The sequence below is a fragment of the Ranitomeya variabilis genome, chromosome 5 (assembly GCF_051348905.1).
Source record: "Ranitomeya variabilis isolate aRanVar5 chromosome 5, aRanVar5.hap1, whole genome shotgun sequence".
In the NCBI taxonomy this organism is placed as follows: Eukaryota; Metazoa; Chordata; class Amphibia; order Anura; family Dendrobatidae; genus Ranitomeya; species Ranitomeya variabilis.
In genome coordinates, this window is record NC_135236.1 from 57756680 (window position 1) to 57780411 (window position 23732).

At 46.8% G+C, this 23732-nt stretch overlaps 1 protein-coding gene across 1 annotated transcript in view; it reads left to right on the forward strand.

Annotated features, from left to right (window-relative positions):
• DNMT1 (DNA methyltransferase 1) overlaps nt 1-18614 on the forward strand; it is a 28022-nt gene extending 9408 nt beyond the window's left edge. The window contains exons 7-34 of the mRNA XM_077262062.1: nt 238-284; nt 387-435; nt 518-601; nt 697-806; nt 914-1032; nt 1615-1707; nt 1786-1937; nt 2021-2208; nt 2363-2540; nt 2628-2725; nt 2805-2955; nt 3032-3147; nt 3373-3574; nt 3656-3789; nt 3881-4054; nt 4336-4560; nt 4729-4921; nt 5620-5710; nt 5776-5898; nt 5987-6269; nt 6347-6488; nt 6579-6745; nt 6841-7018; nt 16962-17157; nt 17246-17409; nt 17628-17744; nt 17834-17924; nt 18288-18614. Coding sequence (XP_077118177.1) covers nt 238-284; nt 387-435; nt 518-601; nt 697-806; nt 914-1032; nt 1615-1707; nt 1786-1937; nt 2021-2208; nt 2363-2540; nt 2628-2725; nt 2805-2955; nt 3032-3147; nt 3373-3574; nt 3656-3789; nt 3881-4054; nt 4336-4560; nt 4729-4921; nt 5620-5710; nt 5776-5898; nt 5987-6269; nt 6347-6488; nt 6579-6745; nt 6841-7018; nt 16962-17157; nt 17246-17409; nt 17628-17744; nt 17834-17924; nt 18288-18322 — 3900 coding nt within the window. The 3' untranslated portion in view covers nt 18323-18614. The remainder of the gene's footprint in view (nt 1-237; nt 285-386; nt 436-517; nt 602-696; nt 807-913; nt 1033-1614; nt 1708-1785; nt 1938-2020; nt 2209-2362; nt 2541-2627; nt 2726-2804; nt 2956-3031; nt 3148-3372; nt 3575-3655; nt 3790-3880; nt 4055-4335; nt 4561-4728; nt 4922-5619; nt 5711-5775; nt 5899-5986; nt 6270-6346; nt 6489-6578; nt 6746-6840; nt 7019-16961; nt 17158-17245; nt 17410-17627; nt 17745-17833; nt 17925-18287) is intronic.
• Nucleotides 18615-23732: the final 5118 nt, after the last annotated feature.

The window sequence follows — 23732 nt, forward strand, 5'->3', positions numbered from 1 at the left end:
TACCCTACATGTCTGGTTTGTCCAATATGGCAGCTGCAGCCAGTAATGCCACACAACCTTCTCAGAAGTGCTGGTTTTCGGGAGAAGGGTGTGGTTGTTTTTTGTTTGTTTTTTTTTTTTTGTGATTGTGTACTTGTCTTCAATTCTCTGGTATCGGCTATTTCTTCATTGGTAGGTGGATTCAGATCTTGCGACCCTCTCATTCATGTTAGAATTGTTTTTGTTCACTTTTTGTAGGAGCAAGTAGAGAAGAAGCTGAAGGTAGAACCCAAGGAGGAAGATGGGTAAGGATGACTAGCTCTGACACTCAGCATGTTGTAAGGTAGGTCCTCCTGACCTTGGTTTTTCCAGCCACCTTACTTTTTTTTTTTTTTTTCTTCCCCAAGACTTGTTGAACAAGAAACCCCAAAGCCCAAAACTGTTCAGGCACCAAAGGTAAATTCTTGTCACATCTAATACCACAAGATGTAAAGATTAGACCTTGTACTTCAATTGCACCACTCCGCCTTCTCTTTAGACACCACCTCCAAAGTGCATGGACTGCCGGCAGTATCTCGATGACCCAGATCTCAAGTACTTTCAGGGGGACCCAGACGATGCAGTAAGTGCAGTCAGATTTTGAAGCTTGAAATAAGCAGCGGCTTCTCCTATGAGAACACGGTTACATATTTTAATTTTTTATTTTTTTTTCCCCAGCTGGAGGAACCAGAAATGTTAACAGACGAGCGCCTGTCCCTGTTTGATGCCAATGAAGATGGTTTTGAGAGCTATGAAGACCTTCCCCAGCACAAGGTTACCTGCTTCAGGTGCGTCCCATTCTCTGCTCGGCTTCTTCCTAATCTCTCGCCTGCTGATTCCTTCCTATTCTATGTCCAGTTATCTAAATCCCTGTGTATATATTCTTCTATTCTAGTATCTATGACAAGAGGGGTCATCTCTGTCCTTTCGATTCTGGCTTGATTGAAAAGAATGTCGAACTGTACTTCAGCGGCGTGGTGAAGCCGATCTATGATGACAGCCCGGCTCTGGACGGTGAGTGATTTGCTTAGTCATATTTTTGGGGCTGATTAATAGACTGATGCTTTTGTACCCTGAAGTTAAAGACTAATTGTTCAGCTGAAGTGGAGCAGAGTATGTTCCTGCTATATTTTGCCACCTTTTTGGTATGAATTATTTAGCTTGGTTGTTCTGGGCCAGAAGATCAAAAATGGATAAACTTCTAAAGTCTTATTTCTGGTGTGTGTGTTTTGTTTTTGTTTGTTTTTTTGTTGCATACCTCCTTGTCTGTCTTCACAGGGTGGGGTCTGTAGGGATCCTACCGTTGGGCTAGGTATGTGCAAATTGGGTCTTCTCCAGAAGGGAGCTGCCTCTGATGCCACCTAAGGTGTCCACCTCAGAAGCCATTGACTTGTCAGATACTTGGGTGGCACAAAAGGGTGTTTTGTTGTTTTTTTTGTTTTTTTTTCCCTGGAGTCACTGCCTTGGTCTGTAAGGCTTTACCAGAGCAGTCTCCACAATAGGAATAGCTGCTATATAGCTCAGACTTCTGTATAACTGGGGCTTGCTTGGATGAATTACTGGATTTTTGCTTTCATGTAATTTTTTACTTTACAGGTGGGGTGAGGGCTAAGAAGCTTGGCCCTATTAATGCTTGGTGGATCACTGGCTTTGATGGAGGAGAAAGGGCTCTGATCGGGTTTACAACTGGTGAGTATCTCAGTTTCTTCATCCGATAACTCGTCAGTCTCGCTATCAGTGCGCTCTCATCTGTCTCATTCTCTGTAGCATTTGCCGACTATTTCCTGATGGACCCAAGCGAGGAGTACAGTCAGATCTTTGCCTTGATGCAAGAGAAGATCTACATGAGTAAAATCGTGGTGGAGTTTCTCCAGAACAATCCAGATGTTAGTTATGAAGATCTGCTGAACAAGATTGAGGTGAGATGAGGTTGTGGAGACCTCCTCGCTGGTTCTTCAGCTCAGCAGGTTGGCGGAGGCGTGAACTTCTCATCTCCTTTCAGACGACCGTCCCTCCATCGGGGCTGAACTTCAACCGCTTCACTGAAGACTCTCTTCTGAGGCACGCACAGTTTGTGGTGGAGCAGGTGGAGAGCTACGATGACGCTGCTGACAGCGATGAACAGCCAGTCATTATTACCCCTTGTATGAGGGACCTCATCAAACTCGCTGGTGTCACACTGGGAAAGAGGTGGGTGACAAGTCCCTGAGGTAGGAAACCATCTATCATAAAGTGATATATGCTGCATCACTTTGTGAAATGAGAATAGCCCTTTTATCTATTTTATGAATGGACTTCTATATTTTTATTTTTTTAATTTTCTCCTGTCTTTTCCCCTGTTCAGGCGGGCTGTGAGGAGACAAGCAATTCGACATCCCACAAAGATTGTGAAGGATAAGGGACCAACCAAGGCCACCACAACCAGACTGGTGTACCAGATCTTCGACACTTTCTTTTCCGATCAGATTGAGAACAATGATGACAAGGAGAACGCCAAGCGCAGGCGTTGTGGAGTATGTGAGGTACGACCTGGCTTGGTATTGGTCACCTAATCGCTCATAATACAGGCGAGACCTCCTAGCGCCTAACTCTTGAGTTTTTCTACCCAGGTATGCCAACAGCCTGACTGTGGCAAATGTAAAGCCTGCCAAGACATGGTGAAGTTTGGAGGCACCGGCCGCAATAAGCAGGCCTGTATGCAGAGGAGGTAACATCCTAATATGTAATTGCCCTTTAAATCGTGACCCATTGGGATACTACCTGACTGTACACTCGCCTGTTATTAGGTGTCCAAACTTGGCTGTAAAGGAGGCTGATGAAGATGAAGAGCTGGACGACAATATCCCCGAGATGCCTTCTCCTAAGAAGATCCTCCAGGGGCGTAAAAAGAAGCAAGAGAAAAAGAACAGGATCTCTTGGCGAGGAGACCCAGTGAAGGTAAGGAGTCCCAAACATCGCATACCTCCTACACAAGAGACATCTGATAGAAGTATTAATCTAATCCGGTTTTCAGGGTGAAGGGAAGAAGGAATATTATCTTAAAGTGTCTATTGACGATGAAATCCTCGAAGTTGGCGACTGCGTATCTGTGAGTCCTGATAATCCCACAGAGCCTCTGTATTTGGCAAGGTACGTACTGTAACATGCATTCTGTTCTGACACCTGAGGACCAGAGGTGCATGAAATTCCTTCCAAATCTGTGAAAATTGACACTGGTTAATTTTAAAGTGGTTGGTCAGCTTCACTATTACATCGAAAGATCAATATTGATGGCATTTAAATTAAGGACTCAACACCTCACCTCTTGGATTTTATTCTTGAACATTCCCAATTTCTTTGCACCTTCTCCTGTAGGATTACATCCATGTGGGAGGACGCCAATGGCCCCATGTTCCACGCACACTGGTTCTGCCTGGGTACAGACACTGTCCTCGGAGCCACGTCTGATCCTCTAGAGCTGTTCCTTGTGGATGAATGTGAAGACATGCAGCTGTCCTACATTCACGGCAAGGTTGTGGTGGTCTACAAGGCTCCCGCAGAAGACTGGTTTATGGAGGTGAGCTATGAACTTATCACTGTATGTACAACTGTTCCCAGCTTCATATCTTCAATGATACCATCTCGTATCTAAACGTAGGGCGGTGTGGACCAAGAGAACAGTGAGGTGGAAGATGACGGGAAGTCCTACTTCTACCAGCTGTGGTACGATCCCGAGTACGCTCGTTTTGAAACTCCTCCAAAAGTGCAACCAGCAGAGGACAATAAGCACAAGTATGTGATCAAACCGCCAAAATGGAGCCATTTCTTAAAGTGGTGTTTTTGCATAAATTTTGTGGTTTATTTATTTTTTATTTTTTTTTAGGTTCTGTACTAGCTGTGCCAGGCTGGCAGAAATTAGGCAGCGGGAGATACCCAAAGTTTTTGACATTGCTGACGATTTTGATGGAAAAGTCTGCTACAGCATGGCAACAAAGAACGGCGCCCAGTACAAGATCGGTGATGGTGTCTTGCTCCTTCCTGATGCTTTCAACTTCAGGTACAAGGACCAACAAACAAGCACTTGTGATACGTGGGTTCGACACGAGCTCTTATATAAAGTCATGGCTACTAATGGCACTGAATGGCAAATGTCACAGGACAATAGACCTAATCTTCCTCAGAAGTGGTGGTGGAGGCACCATAGGACTTGGCCATGATGTCTCCAGCACAGTAATGCGCCTACTTGGGATTAGGCGCAGTTTGCAATCCTCATCAGATGCTGTCCGTCACATTGAACCATTTTATAAGAGTTATAATCTATTTCCATCACTCTATTAGTGTCAGGCTGGGCAGTCCTGCTAAGAGGTCTCATAAGAAAGAGGACGTGGATGAGGAGCTGTACCCTGAGTATTACCGAAAGTCCTCAGACTACATCAAGGGAAGCAATCTGGATGCTCCAGAGCCTTACCGACTCGGCCGCATAAAGGAAATCTACTGCAACAAAAGAAGTAATGGGAAACCAAATGAATCCGATATCAAGCTGCGGGTGTACAAGTTCTACAGGTACCTGCTCAGGGCTCGGCCGCCCTCCATAGACACCAGAAAGCTTCAGTAGAAGTGTCCCACAGCAAGTGTGGCTACCAGACAGCTTGGCAGAGATCTGTTCTTCATCCATCCTATGCAGGTGAACCTTATCATGGTAATTCCACCTAAAACGTCTTTGTATTGCAGGCCTGAGAATACACACAAGGGCGTGAAGGCGAGTTACCACGCAGATATCAACTTGCTGTACTGGAGCGACGAGGAGGCGACTGTGGACTTCAAAGACGTTCAGGGTCGTTGCACCATCGAATACGGTGAAGATCTGTCAGAGCCGATTCCAGAATACTCAGCCGGTGGATCGGACCGCTTCTACTTTCTGGAGGTAGATTGGTAATCTGTGGATACATCGGGCTTCTGTAAAAGCAGATTTTGGGTTTTATATTGGTGGCCATGAGGAATATTTGACAATTAAAATTGGCTTCTCTGGAAGGGTTTAAAAAGGTTGTCCAGGACTTTAATCCTCAATGACTGGAGGTGCGAGACTCGGCACACCCAACGATCCACGCTGTTCCTGATGTCAGCCACTTAGTTGTGACTGACAGAATAGTGGCTGGGTACTGTACATCTGCCCCAATTGATTCGATTGGGGTGTAAATGTAATGGCCACCATCTACATAACTTCAGTTCCAGCTGACGTTGAGAATAGCTGATCGGCTGGGTGCCAAGGGTGGGGGGCATCCATGTTAGTAGCGCAGCATCTTCGGCAGGGATTGCATATGTTTTTGCATGTGCGTAGAATGAAGAGCAACATCACAGGGGCTCTTCAAAATCGTGGCTGCTTAGGGTCATGTTTAGGTGAAGTCCCAGCCCTATTGTTTTAAACCTCCCCTTAATACTTTTTGGAAAGGAGCTGTATTGGTGCCCTGAACAGTTTAGGTACTGTAGTGAAACATCTCCAGAGCGGTGACTCCTAGCATGGTGAGAGCCGACCCATGTGTCAGGAGATTGCAGCTCTACATAATGGTGCTTATATGACCCTATATACTTAACAGCACTTTATTCATTTTTATTTTCTATCAGACTTATAACGCAAAAACCAAGAGCTTTGAAGATCCTCCGAACCATGCCCGTAGTTCTATGAACAAAGGCAAGGGGAAGGGCAAAGGGAAAGGTAAGACCGTCCAGGTAACATGTCCTACTGTGAGGTCTTCAAAATCTAACTCCTTATATTTGCAGGAAAGGGAAAAATGTCTGCCCAGTCTGAGGACGAGAGACGGACAGAGGATCAAGTACCCAAACTCCGCACACTAGATGTCTTCTCTGGCTGCGGTGGTCTCTCTGAAGGCTTCCACCAAGCAGGTGAATACCGCAAATCCTCTACTGATTAGTCAGTACCGCTCTCCTCCTCGTATCCATATTGTATTTAACCTCTTGATTGCCATCTTAGGAATATCTGAGACCAAATGGGCCATAGAGATGTGGGACCCGGCCGCACAAGCCTTCAGGCTGAACAATCCTGGGACGACAGTGTTTACAGAAGACTGCAACGTTCTGCTGAAGCTGGTCATGGCTGGTGAGAAGACAAACTCTCTGGGCCAGCGGCTGCCTCAGAAGGGTGACGTGGAGATGTTATGCGGAGGACCACCCTGTCAAGGCTTCAGTGGGATGAACAGGTTCAACTCCAGAACATACTCCAAGTTCAAGAACTCTTTGGTCGTCTCCTATCTCAGGTGAGAGGCTTGTATGGACACTAATGCTCTTGAGCCTCGTTTTGTCCAGTGCTTAACACTTTGTGGTTGTATTTCAGTTATTGTGACTATTACCGGCCCAAATACTTCTTGCTGGAAAACGTAAGGAACTTCGTATCATTCAAGAGCTCCATGGTGCTGAAACTAACCCTGCGCTGTCTGGTCCGGATGGGTTACCAGTGTACTTTTGGCGTGCTGCAGGTAGAGGCCTCCTGCCTATACTGTAACAAGGGGTGATGACAGGACTCTTCCTCATGTTATATGTGATTCTGGACCTTTGTGTCAATTCAGGCCGGTCAGTATGGCGTGGCACAGACTCGTAGAAGAGCAATCGTCCTTGCTGCTGCCCCGGGAGAGAAGTTGCCCATGTTCCCTGAGCCTTTGCATGTGTTTGCACCCCGGGCCTGCCAGCTGAATGTTGTTGTGGATGAAAAGAAATACGTGAGCAACATTACGAGGTGATTACAGTATACCACTGCATGATGCTGGATGATGGAAACCTTTTCCTCTATTGCCTCTTGGAAATTCATTTTTACCCTCTTTGATAATTCAGGACAAACTCCAGCCTCTTCAGAACCATCACCGTGCGGGATACGATGTCCGACCTGCCGGAGATCCGTAACGGAGCCGCTGCCCTGGAGATCTCCTACAATGGCGAGCCTCAGTCGTGGTTCCAAAGGCAGATTCGAGGCTCACAGTATCAGCCGATTCTCAGGGATCACATCTGCAAGGTGAAGATTGTCAAATTTCTCTGTAACCCCTTCATGACCCAGCCTATTTTGGCCTTAATGACCTTGCCGTTTTTTGCAATTCTGACCAGTGTCCCTTTATGAGGTAATAACTCAGGAACGCTTCAACGGATCCTAGCGATTCTGAGATTGTTTTTTCGTGACATATTGGGCTTCATGTTAGTGGTAAATTTAGGTCGATAATTTCTGAGTTTATTTGTGAAAAGCGGAAATTTGGCAAAAATTTTGAAAATTTCGCAATTTTCACATTTTGAATTTTTATTCTGTTAAACCAGAGTTATGTGACACAAAAGAGTTAATAAATAACGTTTCCCACATGTCTACTTTACATCAGCACAATTTTGGAAACAAATTTTTTTTTTTGCTAGGAAGTTATAAGGGTTAAAATTTGACCAGTGATTTCTCATTTTTACAACAAAATTTACAAAACCATTTTTTTTAGGGACCACCTCACATTTGAAGTCAGTTTGAGGGTTCTATATGGCTGAAAATACCCAAAAGTGACACCATTCTAAAAACTGCACCCCTCAAGGTGCTCAAAACCACATTCAAGAAGTTTATTAACCCTTCAGGTGTTTCACAGCAGCAGAAGAAACATGGAAGTAAAAAATGAACATTTAACTTTTTAGTCACAAAAATGATCTTTTAGCAACAATTTTTTTATTTTCCCAAGGGTAAAAGGAGAAACTGGACCACGGACGTTGTTGTCCAATTTGTCCTGAGTACGCTGATACCTCATATGTGGGGGTAAACCACTGTTTGGGCGCACGGCAGGGCTCGGAAGGGAAGGAGCGCCATTTGACTTTTTGAATGAAAAATTGGCTCCAATCTTTAGCGGACACCATGTCGCGTTTGGAGAGCCCCCGTGTGCCTAAACATCGGAGCTCCCCCACAAGTGACCCCATTTTGGAAACTAGACCCCCCAAGGAACTTATCTAGAAGCATAGTGAGCACTTTAAACCCCCAGGTGCTTCACAAATTGATCCGTAAAAATGAAAAAGTACTTTTTTTTCACAAAATATTTTAGCCTCAATTTTTTTCATTTTCACATGGGCAACAGGATAAAATGGATCCTAAAATTAGTTGGGCAATTTCTCCTGAGTATGCCGATACCTCATATGTGGGGGTAAACCACTGTTTGGGCGCACGGCAGGGCTCGGAAGGGAAGGCACGCCATTTGGCTTTTTGAATGGAAAATTAGCTCCAATCATTAGCGGACACCATGTCGCGTTTGGAGAGCCCCTGTGTGCCTAAACATTGGAGCTCCCCTACAAGTGACCCCATTTTGGAAACTAGACCTCCCAAGGAACTAATCTAGATGTGTGGTGAGCACTTTGAACCCCCAAGTGCTTCACAGAAGTTTATAACGCAGAGCCATGAAAATAAAAAATTTTCTTTTCTCAAAAATGATTTTTTAGCCCACAATTGTTTATTTTCCCAAGGGTAACAGGAGAAATTGGACCCCAAAAGTTGTTGTCCAGTTTCTCCTGAGTACGCTGATACCCCATATGTGGGGGTAAACCACTGTTTTGGCACACGTCGGGGTTCGGAAGGGAAGTAGTGACGTTTTAAAATGCAGACTTTGATGGAATGGTCTGCGGGCATCATGTTACGTTTGCAGAGCCCCTGATATGCCTAAACAGTAGAAACCCCCCACAAGTGACCCCATTTTGGAAACTAGACCTCCCAAGGAACTAATCTAGATGTGTGGTGAGCACGTTCAACCCCCAAGTGCTTCACAGAAGTTTACAACGCAGAGCCGTGAAAATAAAAAATCATTTTTCTTTCCTCAAAAAAGATGTTTTAGCAAGCAATTTTTTATTTTCACAAGGGTAACAGGAGAATTTGGACCCCAATATTTGTTGCCCAGTTTGTTGTGAATACGCTGATACCCCATATGTGGGGGTAAACCACTGTTTGGGCACACGTCAGGGCTCGGAAGGGAAGTAGTGACGTTTTGAAATGCAGACTTTGATGGAATGGTCTGCGGGCGTCACATTGCATTTGCAGAGCCCCTGATGTGCCTAAACAGTAGAAACACCCCACAAGTGACCCCATTTTGGAAACTAGACCCCCGAAGGAACTTATCTAGATGTGTGGTGAGCACTTTCAACCCCCAAGTGCTTCACAGAAGTTTATAACGCAGAGCCCTGAAAATAAAAAATAATTGTTCTTTCCTCAAAAATTATGTCTTAGCAAGTAATTTTTTATTTTTGCAAGGGTAACAGGAGAAATTGGACCCCAACAGTTGTTGCCCAGTTTGTCCTGAGTACGCTGGTACCCCAAATGTGGGGGTAAACCACTGTTTGGGCGCACGTCGGGGCTTGGAAGGGCGGGAGCACCATTTGACTTTTTGAACGCAAGATTGGCTGGAATCAATGGTGGCGCCATGTTGCGTTTGGAGACCCCTGATGTGCCTAAACAGTGGAAACCCCTCAATTCTAACTTCAACACTAACCCCAACACACCCCTAATACTAATCCCAACTGTAGCCATAACCCTAATCACAACCCTAACCCCAACACACCCCTAACCACAACCCTAACCACAACCCTAACCGCAACACACCCGTAACCCTAATTCCAACCCTAATCCTAACCCTAATCCCAACCGTAACCCTAATCCCAACCCTAACCACAACTGTAACCCCAACACACCCCTAACCCTATCCGTAACCCTAACCACAAGCCTAATCTTAACCCTATTTCAAACCCTAGCCCTAATTCCAACCCTAACCCTAAGGCTATGTGCCCACGTTGCGGATTCGTATGAGATCTTTCCGCACGATTTTTGAAAAATCTGCAGGTAAAAGGCACTGCGTTTTACCTGCGGATTTACAGCAGATTTCCAGTGTTTTTTTGTGCGGATTTCACCTGCGGATTCCTATTGAGGAACAGGTGTAAAACGCTGCGGAATCCGCACAAAGAATTGACATGCTGCGGAAAATACAATGCAGCGTTTCTGCACGGAATTTTCCGCACCATGGGCACAGCGGATTTGGTTTTCCTTAGGTGTACATGGTACTGTAAACCTGATGGAAAACTGCTTCGAATTCGCAGCGGCCGATCCGCTGCGTATCCGCGGCCGATACGCTCTGTGTGCACATGCCATAACCCGTAACCCTAACCCTACCCCTAGTTCTAACCCTAGTTCTAACCCTAACCCTAGTGGAAAAAGAAAAAAAAATATTTTCTTTTATTATTGTCCCTACCTATGGGGGTGATAAAGGGGGGGGGGGGGGGTTTATTTATTTTTTTTATTTTGATCGCTGTGTTAGAACCTACCACAGCGATCAAAATGTACCTGTAATGAATCAGCCAGCCGGCTGATTCGGCGGGCGCACTGAGCATGCGCCCGCCATTTTGGAAGATGGCGGCGCCCAGCGAGGAGACGGACCAATACCGGGAGCCTAGGTAAGTATAAGGGGGGGGAGATCGGGGCACCGGGGGGTGACATAGGAGCAGGGGGGGAGCGGGCAGGAGGACGGGGGAGCGGAGCACAGGACGGAGGGGACCGGACCCCATAACGGAGCACTGGGGGGGCGATCGGTGGGGTGGGGGGGGGGTTACATTAGTGTTTACTCGGACTCCCATGACAGCACGACGAGAGAGGGATCCGCCCATTAGGAACAGGAAACCTACAGATACAAAAGGGCGGCACCTCTCCCCTGCATCAGTTGGTTTCCTGTTCCTAAAGGGACGGGTGCCTACAGATTAGCTAAAGGAGCCCAGGCCGGCCGGACCGAATCTGGTAGCGGGGGGGTCTCCTACCTCGGCCGGTGCGGAGAACCCTGGAGACGCCACGGTGGTCCTGGCTGGACTGCACGCGGTGGCGTTCGCAGCAGGGAGCGGAGTCCGGAGGATTTCCTGCCTCCATCAGCGTCGGCGCCGGTAAGTATACCCATTGGTGGTGCAGCGGTGCGGTGAATGTGGGGTGCCGGCGTCAGGGCTGCCTGGGTGAACTCCCGGAGCGCTGCGGTCCGTTCCCGGCGTCCTGCACCGCTCTCAGCGTGTGCTGGAGCGTTTCCGGGTGCAGTGACGTGAGGGGGCGGAGTTAGCAGCCGCTTCCGGGTCGCCGGGTGTCTGCGCATGCGCAGTCGATCCAAGATGGCGGCGCCCATAGCATCCTGATGCCGGTTTTCTCCCACATGGTTCCTGCCTCCCTGCGGTATCCTGAGCCAATGGGGCAGCGTCTGACCTATCTGCTGACTGGATCCAAGGGGGATTTAAGCAGGTGACAACTACAGAGCCCTGCTTTTGGTCGCAAATCATCATGGAGAGTGGTGGTCAGCAGCAGCAGATGGATGAGGTGCGTCAGAAGCCCAAAGACAGAAGCGACCAGTCCAGTCGAAGAAGCTCGTCCGCAAAAGGATCCAGAGCTTCGGCTAGGAAAGAACCCCCTCGTATTCCGGTATTTACTTTGGCGCACGGGTAAGTGATCTACGTGAAAGTTCACTCTGACGCAGGCCCCCTATACTTTATCATTCTAGGGGAAGAAAAGCACGGACAAGTCAAGGCATAAGGAATGTGCCCTCTGTGGGGTCCCCGTACCTGATTCTTGCCCCAAAAAATTATGTGCCCCCTGTATACAACAGACGGTGAGGTCTACAGGAGTGGTTGGGTGGAAGTGACATTAGGTCAGATAGTAGTTATCACCTATATTGTCCTCCCCTAGGTAGCGGAAGAATCTGTGAGTGCGGCTAACCTGAAAGAAATGATCCGTTTGGAAGTAAGGGAATCCTTACGGTCCCTGTCTCAAGCGGGAGGTTCCAAACATAGGACCCCCCTGGACTCTAATTCTTCGGAGGAAGAAAGAGAAGAGGGTGCCTATCACTCAAGTCCTTCCTCCTCTTCATCAGATGAGGAGTCTGGACGATTCTGTCTACCCCTGGATAGAATTGACAAAGTCGTCAAGTCTGTTAGAGGCACAATGGGGATAGAAGAGCCCAAACCGCAGCCCTCAAAGCAGGATATGATGTTCAGCGGATTGGATCGTAAGAAACATAGATCTTTCCCGGTGAACGAAAAAATCCAAGACCTGATTCTCCGAGAATGGAAGAAACACGAGAAAAAGGGTTCCTCACCGCCAGCGTTGAAACGCAGGTACCCTTTCGACGATCCGGTTGTGGAAACATGGGATAAAGCCCCTAAGCTGGATGCGGCGGTGGCAAAAGCGTCGAAGAAGGCCTCATTGCCGTTTGAGGATATGGGGACCCTCAAAGACCCCCTTGACAGAAAGGCAGATGCTTTTCTTAAAGGAACCTGGGAGACGGCGGCAGGATCTCTAAGACCAGCAGTTGCCGCGACTTGTACAGCCAGGTCTTTAATGGTCTGGCTGGATCAGTTAGAGTCCCAGCTCAAGGACGGCGCTTCCAGAGATTCCATTCTGAAGGCTTTACCAACAATGCAGAATGCTGCGGCCTTTCTGTCAGACGCATCTGTGGACTCAGTCAGGATGGCGGCTAGAGCGGCAGGACTCTCCAACGCAGCTCGTAGAGCTTTATGGTTGAAGTGCTGGTCTGGCGACATTCAATCCAGAACTAAACTCTGCGCCATTCCGTGTAAAGGAGAATATCTCTTTGGACCAACTCTGGATGAGTTGCTGGAGAAAGCGGGGGATGATAAGAAGAAATTTCCCAATCCATCTTCAGCATCCTACCACAGACCCTTCATTAAAAGGAGATTTGGTCGCGGGAAAAAACACGGATCCTCACCCTCTAGAGAGAGTTTGAGATGGGAGGACAGACGCGGAAGAGGTACGGGCTATATGTTTCGCCGTTCCTCGAAAAAACCGGACCAATGACTAGCGGTCCCCGTGGGGGGTAGACTGTCAGCATTCTCATCAGCTTGGTTTGACATTACAAACAGTAAATGGGTCCGAGGCATCATAGCGAAAGGTCTAAGACTTGACTTTGATCACTGGCCTCGAGAAATTTAATTTAACCCCTTTACGTTCCTCCCCCCTTGAGCAAGCAGCCTTGGAAGCAGAGGTCACAAACTTATGCTTCAAGAATGTTTTGGTTGAAATTCCAGTATCAGAAAGAGGGAGAGGATTTTACTCTCCTCTCTTTCTGATCAAGAAGCCAGACGGATCATTTAGAACGATCATAAATCTTAAAGGCCTTAATAATTTTCTGACCAATGAATCGTTCAAGATGGAATCAATTGGTTCAGCAATAAAAATGTTGTTTAAACACTGCTTCATGGTAGTTGTAGATCTAAAGGACGCGTACTATCATGTCCCAATACATGAAGACTTCCAGAGATTCCTGAGGGTAGCTGTGTCAATGGGGGGACAAATTCGTCATTTCCAGTTTAGAGCTCTTCCCTTTGGCTTATCAGCGGCTCCTAGGGTGTTTACCAAGATAGTGGCCGAAGTCATGGCGCACTTACGAGAGTCTGACATCTTAATTGTCCCCTATTTGGATGATTTCCTTATAGTTGGGAATTCAGCAGACCATTGCCTCTCTCAGCTACAGACAACCACAACCAAACTTGAGCATCTGGGGTGGATTGTGAATTATGAAAAATCCCGATTACAGCCCCAGAAAATACAGAGATTCTTAGGACTGTTAAATTCAGAGACCCAACAGTGTTGTCTTCCGCCCGACAAGTTATTACACATCCAACAACAGGTGTCTAAAGCAACTGATAATCCATCCATGACACTTAGACAGGCTGTCACTGTTAGGATCTCTAACCTCGTGCATTCCTGCTGTCCGGTGGGCCCAATTTCACACCAGACCCTTACAATCCGAGGTACTGGTTAATGACAGAATCTTGCAAGGCTCCTTGCAAAGTCAGATTACTTTGGGTCCAGAAGCACTGACATCTCTTAGATGGTGGCTAGTCACTGACAATTTATCGGCAGGAGTTCCCTGGGTGACACAGGCGACACGTATTGTAACGACAGACGCTAGCCCTTCAGGTTGGGGAGCACACATGGATGACATGATAGTTCAGGGTCTATGGGACCCCTTAACATCAGCCTCCTCCAACCAAAAAGAATTAATGGCGGTTGAACTGTCAGTTAAAAAATTACTCTCATATCTGCAGGGTCACCACGTCAAGATCCTCTCGGACAACCAGGTGGCGGTCGCGTACATAAATCACCAGGGTGGAACTCATTCCGAATCATTGATGAGGGTGACAGATCGTCTATTCCAGACTGCGGAAGACCATTTTCTATCTTTAACCGCACTGCACATAAGAGGAAAAGAAAATGTAAAAGCGGACTTTCTAAGCCGCAACACCCTGAAACAAGGGGAGTGGTCTCTAAACAGTCTTGTGTTCGACCAGATTGTCCACAAATGGGGACATCCAGAGGTGGATTTATTTGCCACCAGGGACAATCGAAAGACAGTAAAATTCTGTTCCCTAAATCCCAGGGAGAATCCTCTAGCGGTAGACGCCTTTCTGATCAGTTGGAACTTTCGGCTGGCTTATGCGTTCCCCCCGCTGGCCTTGATACCTCTGGTAATCAGGAAGATAAGAGAGGATCGGGCAAGAGTTATTTTGATTGCCCCATTTTGGCCCAGAAGGGCCTGGTTCACCTGGCTCAGGATCATGTCAGTGGAGGACCCCTGGGTGCTTCCGGACATCCCAGATTTGCTCCACCAGGGTCCGATCAGCCATCCTCAAGTAAAGAATCTCCATTTAACGGCATGGAGTTTGAGAGGGCGTTACTGAGGGACAAAGGGTTCTCCCCAAATTTGATTGAAACCCTTATGAAAAGTAGAAAGCAGATTACAACAACAATCTATGCTAGAACGTGGCGGAAATTCCTGGCCTCTTCTGACTTTAATTTAGAAGAGGGAATTCCTATAAAACAGATCTTAGAATTCCTGCAAAGGGGCTTAGAGCTAGATCTATCCACTAGTACCCTAAAGGTACAAGTCTCGGCCCTAGGGGCCTTGTTTTCCTGTAACATCGCCAATAATTATTGGATCTCAAGGTTCATTAAAGCTTCTAGTAGGGCTAGACCCATACATAAGGATAGATCTATGCCTTGGGATCTTAATCTAGTCCTGTCAGCATTGACTAGAGAGCCGTTTGAACCATTACAATCAGCTTCAATCAAGGCCCTATCCCTTAAAACAGCATTTCTGGTAGCGATAACATCTGCCCGTAGGGTAGGGGACATACAAGCTCTCTCCAGAATTTCCCCTTACACAGAGTTTCTGCCAGATAGGGTAGTCCTCAGACCGGACCCAGCCTATTTACCAAAAGTGTCATCACGGTTTCACAGGTCACAGGAGATAGTTTTACCATCCTTTCTTCCCAATCCCTCCAACCCTAAAGAAGAGCTACTCCATACACTAGACGTTAGGAGATGCCTGTTAGAATACATCTCTGTTACTGATACATGGAAAAAAGATAATGCGTTATTTTTATCTTTCCAAAACCCTAGAAAGGGACTCAGAGTATCAAAGTACACACTAGCGAAGTGGATTAGGGAGGCTATCTCTTTGGCTAATACTGCAGGTGGGGGTCCGACTCCGCAGAATCTGAGGGCGCATTCCACCAGGGCCATGGCTACATCCTGGGCGGAAAGATCTGGAGTATCAATCGACCAGATATGTAAGGCGGCCACATGGTCATCCCCGTCCACCTTCTTTAAACACTATAGGTTGGATTTAGGGGCCTCCTCTGATCTCACCTTCGGGTTAAGGGTGCTGCAAGCTATAGTCCCTCCCTAAGGTAGTGTTACATCTCTGTAATTCTCTCGTCGTGCTGTCATGGGAGTCAGAGTAAAGCATTAAGCTACTTACGGTAGCGGCATTTCTCGGAGGCCCATGACAGCACCCTTAGTTCCCTCCCTATTCACGTGGGGGTTGCACCTCCTATAATGTATATATCTCACGTATGATACCCAGTTCCAATATAGGGGTTATAATATTGTATATAAACTGTATATAATGTATATTTTTGTGTGCCACTAACCGCGGTAGTCCTCTCAAGGCTCTGAAATACAACTGATGCAGGGGAGAGGTGCCGCCCTTTTGTATCTGTAGGTTTCCTGTTCCTAATGGGCGGATCCCCTCTCTCGTCGTGCTGTCATGGGCCTCCGAGAAATGCCGCTACCGTAAGTAGCTTAATGCTTTCCAGCCATGGCCGATGGTATTGCAGCATCGGCCATGGCTGGATTGTAATATTTCACCAGTTTTTTTAGGTGAAATATTACAAATCGCTCTGATTGGCAGTTTCACTTTCAACAGCCAATCAGAGCGATCGTAGCCACGGGGGGGTGAAGCCACCCCCCTGGGCTGAAGTACCACTCCCCCTCTCCCTGCAGATCGGGTAAAATAGGAGTTAACCCCTTCACCCGATCTGCAGGGACGCGATCATTCCATGACGCCACATAGGCGTCATGGGTCGGATTGGCACCGGTTTTCATGACGCCTACGTGGCGTCAAAGGTCGGGAAGGGGTTAAGCCAATACACTTTCCCATTCTCCTGAATTCAGAGCTTTTATTGCTGGCATAAAAAGCTTTTTAAAAGTTGCGTAATTTTGGCACAACTGTGCATGAAATCATGTGACTCTCGGCATTCTTGCACCATTTTTGGCCAGCTCCAATGAAGTGGGTGAGGGCATGCTGGCCGCAGCTAGTCCAAAATCATGAACCACAGCATTCATTATGCCCCAAATTTTGCACCATCAGGGCGCTCCTCACTACTTAAGCCATTTGCCCAGCTTTTCTGATTTAATGAATCGGGAGCTTCTAACTCGAGAGCACTGGCACTACCCCACTGTGCACTGGCACTACCCTTTGCATATAGCCTCGATATTTGATTTCTCATGAGTGGCACATCTGAGCTGTAGATAAATGGTATCCTTTGGAGAGGAGTGTCTATACAACCATACCAGTTATACATCTGGAGTGGGTGCAGTTTTGTGTGACCATTACCATCTCTGGTCTTTTCAGGATATGAGCGCCTTGGTAGCTGCCAGAATGAGGCATATACCTCTTGCACCAGGCTCGGACTGGCGAGACCTACCCAACATCGAGGTCCGTCTATCTGATGGCACAACCACCCGCAAACTCCGGTATTCGCACAGCGACAAGAAGAATGGACGCAACAGCAGCGGAGCTCTACGGGGCGTCTGCTCCTGTGCTGAAGGTATTCATGGCTTTACTGTAAATGTATATTAAAGTGATCTGACACTAGTGTATGATAAAATTATATACTTTTTTTTTTTTTTCTTTAGGTAAACAGTGTGACCCTGCAGATCGCCAGTTCAACACTCTCATTCCCTGGTGTCTGCCACATACGGGCAACAGGCACAATCACTGGGCAGGCTTGTATGGCAGGTTGGAGTGGGACGGCTTCTTCAGCACAACAGTCACTAACCCTGAGCCCATGGGTAAACAGGTAAGTGAGCGTCATGTCCCCTCTGCTTATAAGGGTCACATCTAACAGTGCAGGACTTCCCATCAGGTTCCCACAGACTGCATCGCCTCCACCGATGAAGGGATGGTGTATTAATTACAAAACTGACACAACACTTTTCACAGGGTCTCATGGGAATACCCTAATGTGGTGACCACGTGATTCCTAACACTACCGTTGGTTCCTCTTGCTTTCCTCAGGGTCGTGTCCTTCATCCGGAGCAGCACCGTGTGGTGAGCGTCCGAGAATGTGCCCGATCTCAAGGCTTCCCAGACACCTACAGACTGTTTGGCAACGTATTGGACAAACACCGACAGGTACGGGTGATGAGATGGCTGAGTGTAGACAGATGGTGACATAATCCTCCATCTTATGATTTGAGGTGGTGTTTTTTCTTTTCCACCAGGTGGGTAATGCTGTGCCACCGCCGCTGTCCAAAGCAATTGGCTTGGAGATTAAGGCTTGTGTCGTGGCAAACCTGAAGGCAAAAGAAACAGGTATGTATTACCTACCCCTTCCTCAGTACTTAGAAGCTGGCAGGAGGGCTCTGCTCTATATGCGTTAATCCGATGATGCTGAACATTGCTCCTGTGGTGTCCGTGCGGTGCCGCTCATCGATGGCACTTAAGTGGGCACAGTCTAATCTCAGATATGACCGTCCTCACTATGCAACTTAAGAAGGTGTAACAGGGCACTGGAGCCCTCACGTAATTGGGGGTAGGGAAATTGGGTACTTCCTTACAAAAGCATCACTTCATTTTTAACTCTCCGGTGTTAGCGGCTACAGAATTGCTGTATTCTTGCAAATTTCATGGAGTGGTGTATAATACTTGTATTTTCCCCCTCCTCCTGCATTGTAGATGTTGTAAAGCAAGAGAAGATGGAGATGGATTAACCCTCGTATCGGCTCGCTACCTCTACCGCACTTGTGTCCATCCTGTACCTTTTTACGTGTGTGTGCACGGCAGACATCCGCCCGGTCTGGCGCCTCTTGTTGCCTTATCTGGCTTTCTAACTGAACCGGAGTGACATTTTCTTATAAAAAAAAAAAAAAAAAGTTTTTATTACAGACCATCAACTTTTATTTGCTGTGCTGCATTTTATTCCTCTTTGTATCTGTGGAAATCCTAATGAGTAGGTTTTTATATGTTGTAATATTTCAAATAAAAAAACAAAAACTTAGACTGAAATCTGCGGCGTTTGTTGTGAGGCTCCGTACCGGAGACAGATTTAGGGTCTGACTGCTTTATAACCCTGATGCCAAACGTGAATTCTTGGCAAAGGGGCGAATTACCATGGAGGGTTGGAAATGTTTGCTAATGTGTATGTGAAGTCTCCTGGCTTCATCAATGGTTGTAAGAAATGCGTAATGCGTATTTAATTCCTCAGGTGCTTCATTGGGGGTAGGGTGACGGGAACCACAGGGGCTGGCTGCTGCCACTAAAGTGCACAGCGCCTCCTCCTGTGCAGGCAACATTCACCTCCTGACACACAAAGCTAACCCAGTTCTTGGCTTATCGGGAAGAAAAAGGAGAATTGCAATTTCAGATCGTTCTGCTTTAGGTTCCACTTTCTTACGGGGCGATATGTTTTATATACTCGAGCCAAAAGGGGTGCAGTCATCAAGAGCACCCAAAGACTGTACAGCCACACTATGGTCAGGAATAAAAGTAGGTTTATACACAGGGAGGAGGCCATATCTAACGAGGAGCAGATTGTGCACCTGGTTTTCACCTTCCAGTCATTTTATATGGTAGTAGCTCAGAACGCTTCAACAGATCCCACTGATTCTGAAATTTTATTTTTTATTTTTTTTTTTGACACCTTGTACTTCATGATGGTGGTAAAATGTCTTTATTTGCAGGGAAGAAAAAAAATCAATTTTGCAATTTTCAAACTTTACTCTGGTTTAAAGGGTATAAAAATTGTAACGTTTCCCACATGTTTACTTTTTACATCTGCACAATTTTTGAACCCTTTTTATATTAAAAAGTTATAAGGGTTAAAGTTGATCACTGGGATGTTTTGGGGGATTTTTTTATCACACTTTGAAGTGACAGAAAAAGCTCAAGTGACACAATTTTATAAACTGCACCCCACAGGATGCTCAACACCATTCAAGAAGTTTATTAACCCTTCAAAAGCTTCATGGAAATTATTGGAATGTGGAAGGAAACTTTTTTTTTTTTTTTTCATATTTTAATTCAGACCCAAATATTTTTATTTCTCCTACGCCTCAGTGGGGGACACAGGACCATGGGTGTTATGCCTCTGCCACTAGGAGGACACTTAAGTAATACAGAGAGAATAGCTCCTCCCCTGCAGTATACACCCTCCTGCTGGCTCCAAGTGAACCAGTTCTTGCTTAGTGTCTGTAGGAGGCACTTAGGTCTGCTTTCAGACCCCATTGTTTTTATTTGTATTCTATTTTTCCTTTAACTGAGCGAATGGGGGCGACGGATCCTTTCTAGGTTCTGATCTCCCCGAACCATCAACAGGCAAGAACGCAGAGCGTCCCTCCCCGTACCCTTTGCAAGGATTAAAAGGAATAAATTTGCCCCCAAATTGTTATGCAATTTCTCCTGACTATGATGCCTCATATATGTGGGGGGAAACTACTGTTTGGGTGAACGGCAGCACTACTTCACTCTAAATGTAAAATTTTGCTGGAATAATTACATGCCGTGTTGCGTTTTGGAGAGCACCTGATGTGTCTTAACAGTGGAACCCACCCCCAAGTGACCTCATTACAAATACTATACTCCTCCAAATGTGTGGTGAGCACCTTGAACTACCAGGTTCTTCATGGAAGTTTATAACATTGATCTGTGAAAATGAAGAGCATTTTTCCAACAAGTGTTTGTGTTAAGCCCCAAATTTTGCATGTTCACCAGGGTAACGGGAGAAATTGCACCGTAAGATTTCAAAGTATGCTGATACCCCATATGTTGTTGAAAACTACTTCTGAGGTGCAGTGCAAAGCTCAGAAAGGAAGAAGTGCCATATTGAAGTTCAGATTTTGCTTAACTACATTGAGGGTGCCATGTCACATAGGCAGAGCCCCTGAGGTGCCAGAACAGCAGAAATTCCCTCATAAGAGACCCCATTTTACAAACTACACCTATCAATGAATTCATCTAGGGGTGAAGTGATTACACTGACACCATAGGTGTCCCAGAATTTTATACCATTGGGCTGTGAAGAAAAATAACATTTTTACCCTTCGCCATGACAGCACCCACTGGAGAGATAGGGATCCGCCCCAAGGAACAGGAAACCTACAGAGACATAAAAGGGGGGCGGTCCCCCTCTCCTCCTCAGTTTAGGTTTCCTGTTCCCAGGGGACAGGATCTCTGGATTCTTCGAACTACAGGCATACCTGGGCTACACGCATCCGCCTGTGCAGTGTCCGCGAGAACGGCAGGGGATGCAGTCCAGAAGCAGCGTCGGGGGAGATTCCGCTAGACGGCTCCCCCCTCGTCTGGCCGGCATATGGAACGCATGGTCCGGGAGGCTGCTCGATTCCACAGGCATTGCGGCAGATATGCGGCCCTATAAGGAGCTCCAAACGCGGACCGCCAGGTATGAGGTCCGAGTTCTGAGGCACAGCTGCAGCGGCAGCCGGCACACCGCTCCATAGCGCAGGCCGTACAAAGATGGCGGCCGCGCGTGCGTGGTGGTGGGGGAAAACATCCCCATACTGCCCCGGGGCCGGTGAGCACTTCCGGGTCACCCACACAGCGGTGAGGGAAAGCGCGGTTTCGCGCATGCGCAGTACACCGCTGTGGGGAAAGAAGAAGAAAAAAAAAAAAAAAAAAATTTGATTGAGACCGGATCTTGGCCTATAAAAAGGGGGAAGTTGCAAACGCACAGGCGATGCAACATGTCGTCCCCAGGCAAGACTGTGGACCCAGCAGGTGAGCCAGCCAGCAGAAGGTCCTCCGATGCCAGCCACAGGAGTGAGACCAAGGATTCAAGATCCAGAAAGTCGCAGCCTCCTATTTCGGTACCGTACAGCTTCACTGGGTGAGTGTGATTTCCCCTCTGCCTATAAAGCTGACACCCTTTTCCACAAATGTCTTCTTCTCCCAGGCCAAAAAGAGACAGAAATCTAAGCACAAGCAATGTGCGTTATGTGACGAGCCTCTCCCAGATTCCCACCCCAAAAAACTCTGCAATCAGTGTATGGCGGAAACAATGCAGTGTCCATCTATGTCGGTCACAGATATACGGGCCATAATTAGAGAGGAGTTACAGGCCATCTCACAAGCCAGTACCCCCCCTAAAAAATCCGGGAAAGAAAAGGCTATATCCAGCTCTGAGTCCGAGGAGGAAGGCGTTATCCACTCAGACTCCTCGCAGGCGTCATCCTCTTCCTCAACACATTCCGACATTGAGGGTCGAGCTTGTTTTCCTCTTGATGGGGTGGACAACCTAGTAAAGTCCATCAGGAATACTATAGGTTGTGAGGATACAAAAGACGACCAAACTGCACAAGACATCATGTTTGCAGGGTTGGCGGAGAGGAAGAGAAGAGCATTCCCAGTAATTCCGGCGGTTAAGGCTCTGATAAAGAGGGAGTGGGAGAAACAGGACCAGAGAGGTTTTCTCCCGTCAGCCTCCAAAAGGAAGTACCCCTTTAATGATGAGGAGTTAATTTCATGGACTAAAATCCCTAAGGTGGACGCTGCAGTCGCCTCCACCTCAAAACAGTCAGCCCTACCAGTCGAGGATGCGGGCCTACTTTCTGATCCTCTAGATCGGAAGGCAGAATCGTCACTGAAACGATCATGGGAGGCTTCCACGGGCATATTTAAGCCATCAATTGCCAGCACGTGCACAGCTAGATCCATGCTTGTGTGGATTGATCAGCTGGATCAACAAATCGAACAGGGGGTCTCCAGACAAAAATTGCGGGATGCGATACCACTAATTAGAGGTGCAGCAGCATTCATGGCCGATGCTTCAGCTGACTCTCTTCGCCTTGCAGCAAGGTCAGCCGGTCTAATTAATAATGCCAGACGTGCGTTATGGATGAAGAGCTGGAAGGGGGATACGCAGTCAAAGGCTAAGATCTGCGCTATTCCGTGTGAGGGTGAGTTTTTGTTTGGGAAAGCATTAGACGAGATCCTCAAAAAAGCAAAAGAGAGGAAAAAAGCCTTCCCTGACCCCTCAATTCCTTTCTATAGGAAGACCTTTAGGAAGAGGCCGTTCGGGAAAAGAACACAAAATGAAAGATCGTCACGATGGGCCACAAGAGAGGGAAAACAGGGTGGCACTATGTTCAAAGGCCCCCCCTTCCGTAGAGACAACAAATTCTGAAACACCAGACACCCCAGTAGGGGGCAGGTTAAAATTTTTCTTTCCCCAATGGCGAAAAATCACGTCAAGTTCCTGGGTGCTAAATATTATTAAGGAAGGAATGAAAATAGAATTCCTCCAAATTCCCCATGATTCCTTTATTTTAACAGCCCTTTCCTCACCAGTGCAACAGAAGGCCCTTGAGCTAGAAATTAGAAGTCTTATAGTTAAAAATGTTTTAGTTAGGGTGCCAAAGGGACAAGAGGGTAAAGGGTTCTACTCTCCGTTATTTTTAATCCCTAAACCCGATGGTTCATTTCGAACAATTATAAATCTTAAAAAACTCAATACGTTTATTAAAAATTATACGTTTAAAATGGAGTCTATTAGATCGGCCATTAAGCTCCTTTTTCCAAATTGTAGAATGGGCGGCATTGATTTAAAAGATGCCTACTACCATCTCCCTATCCATAGTAGGTATCAAAAATACTTAAGAGTGGCAGTAACTCTTGAGGGGGAGATTCATCATTTCCAGTATACAGCCATGCCCTTCGGTCTCTCCACGGCACCCAGGATCTTCACGAAGGTAATGTTAGAAGTAATGGCCTACCTTCGCCAGAGAGACACATTAATCATTCCCTACTTAGATGATTTTTTAGTTGTAGGAAATTCATCCCTTCAGTGTGCGGAACGATTAGCTGACACTGTCTCGTCCTTAGAAAGCCTGGGCTGGATCGTCAACTATAAAAAATCCAGACTCACCCCACTTTCCCTTCAGACATTTTTGGGATTTAGTCTAGATTCCATAAAGCAAAAATGTCTACTTCCCCAAGAAAAAATATCTCTTATAGAGGGTAAAGTTGTGGCGGCCATTCACAAACCTCAAATGTCCCTGAGAGCAGGAATGTCCTTGCTAGGATCCCTCTCCTCCTGTACTCCAGCCGTTCAGTGGGCACAACTTCATACCCGAACATTACAACATCAGATACTTCGGGAACAGAGAA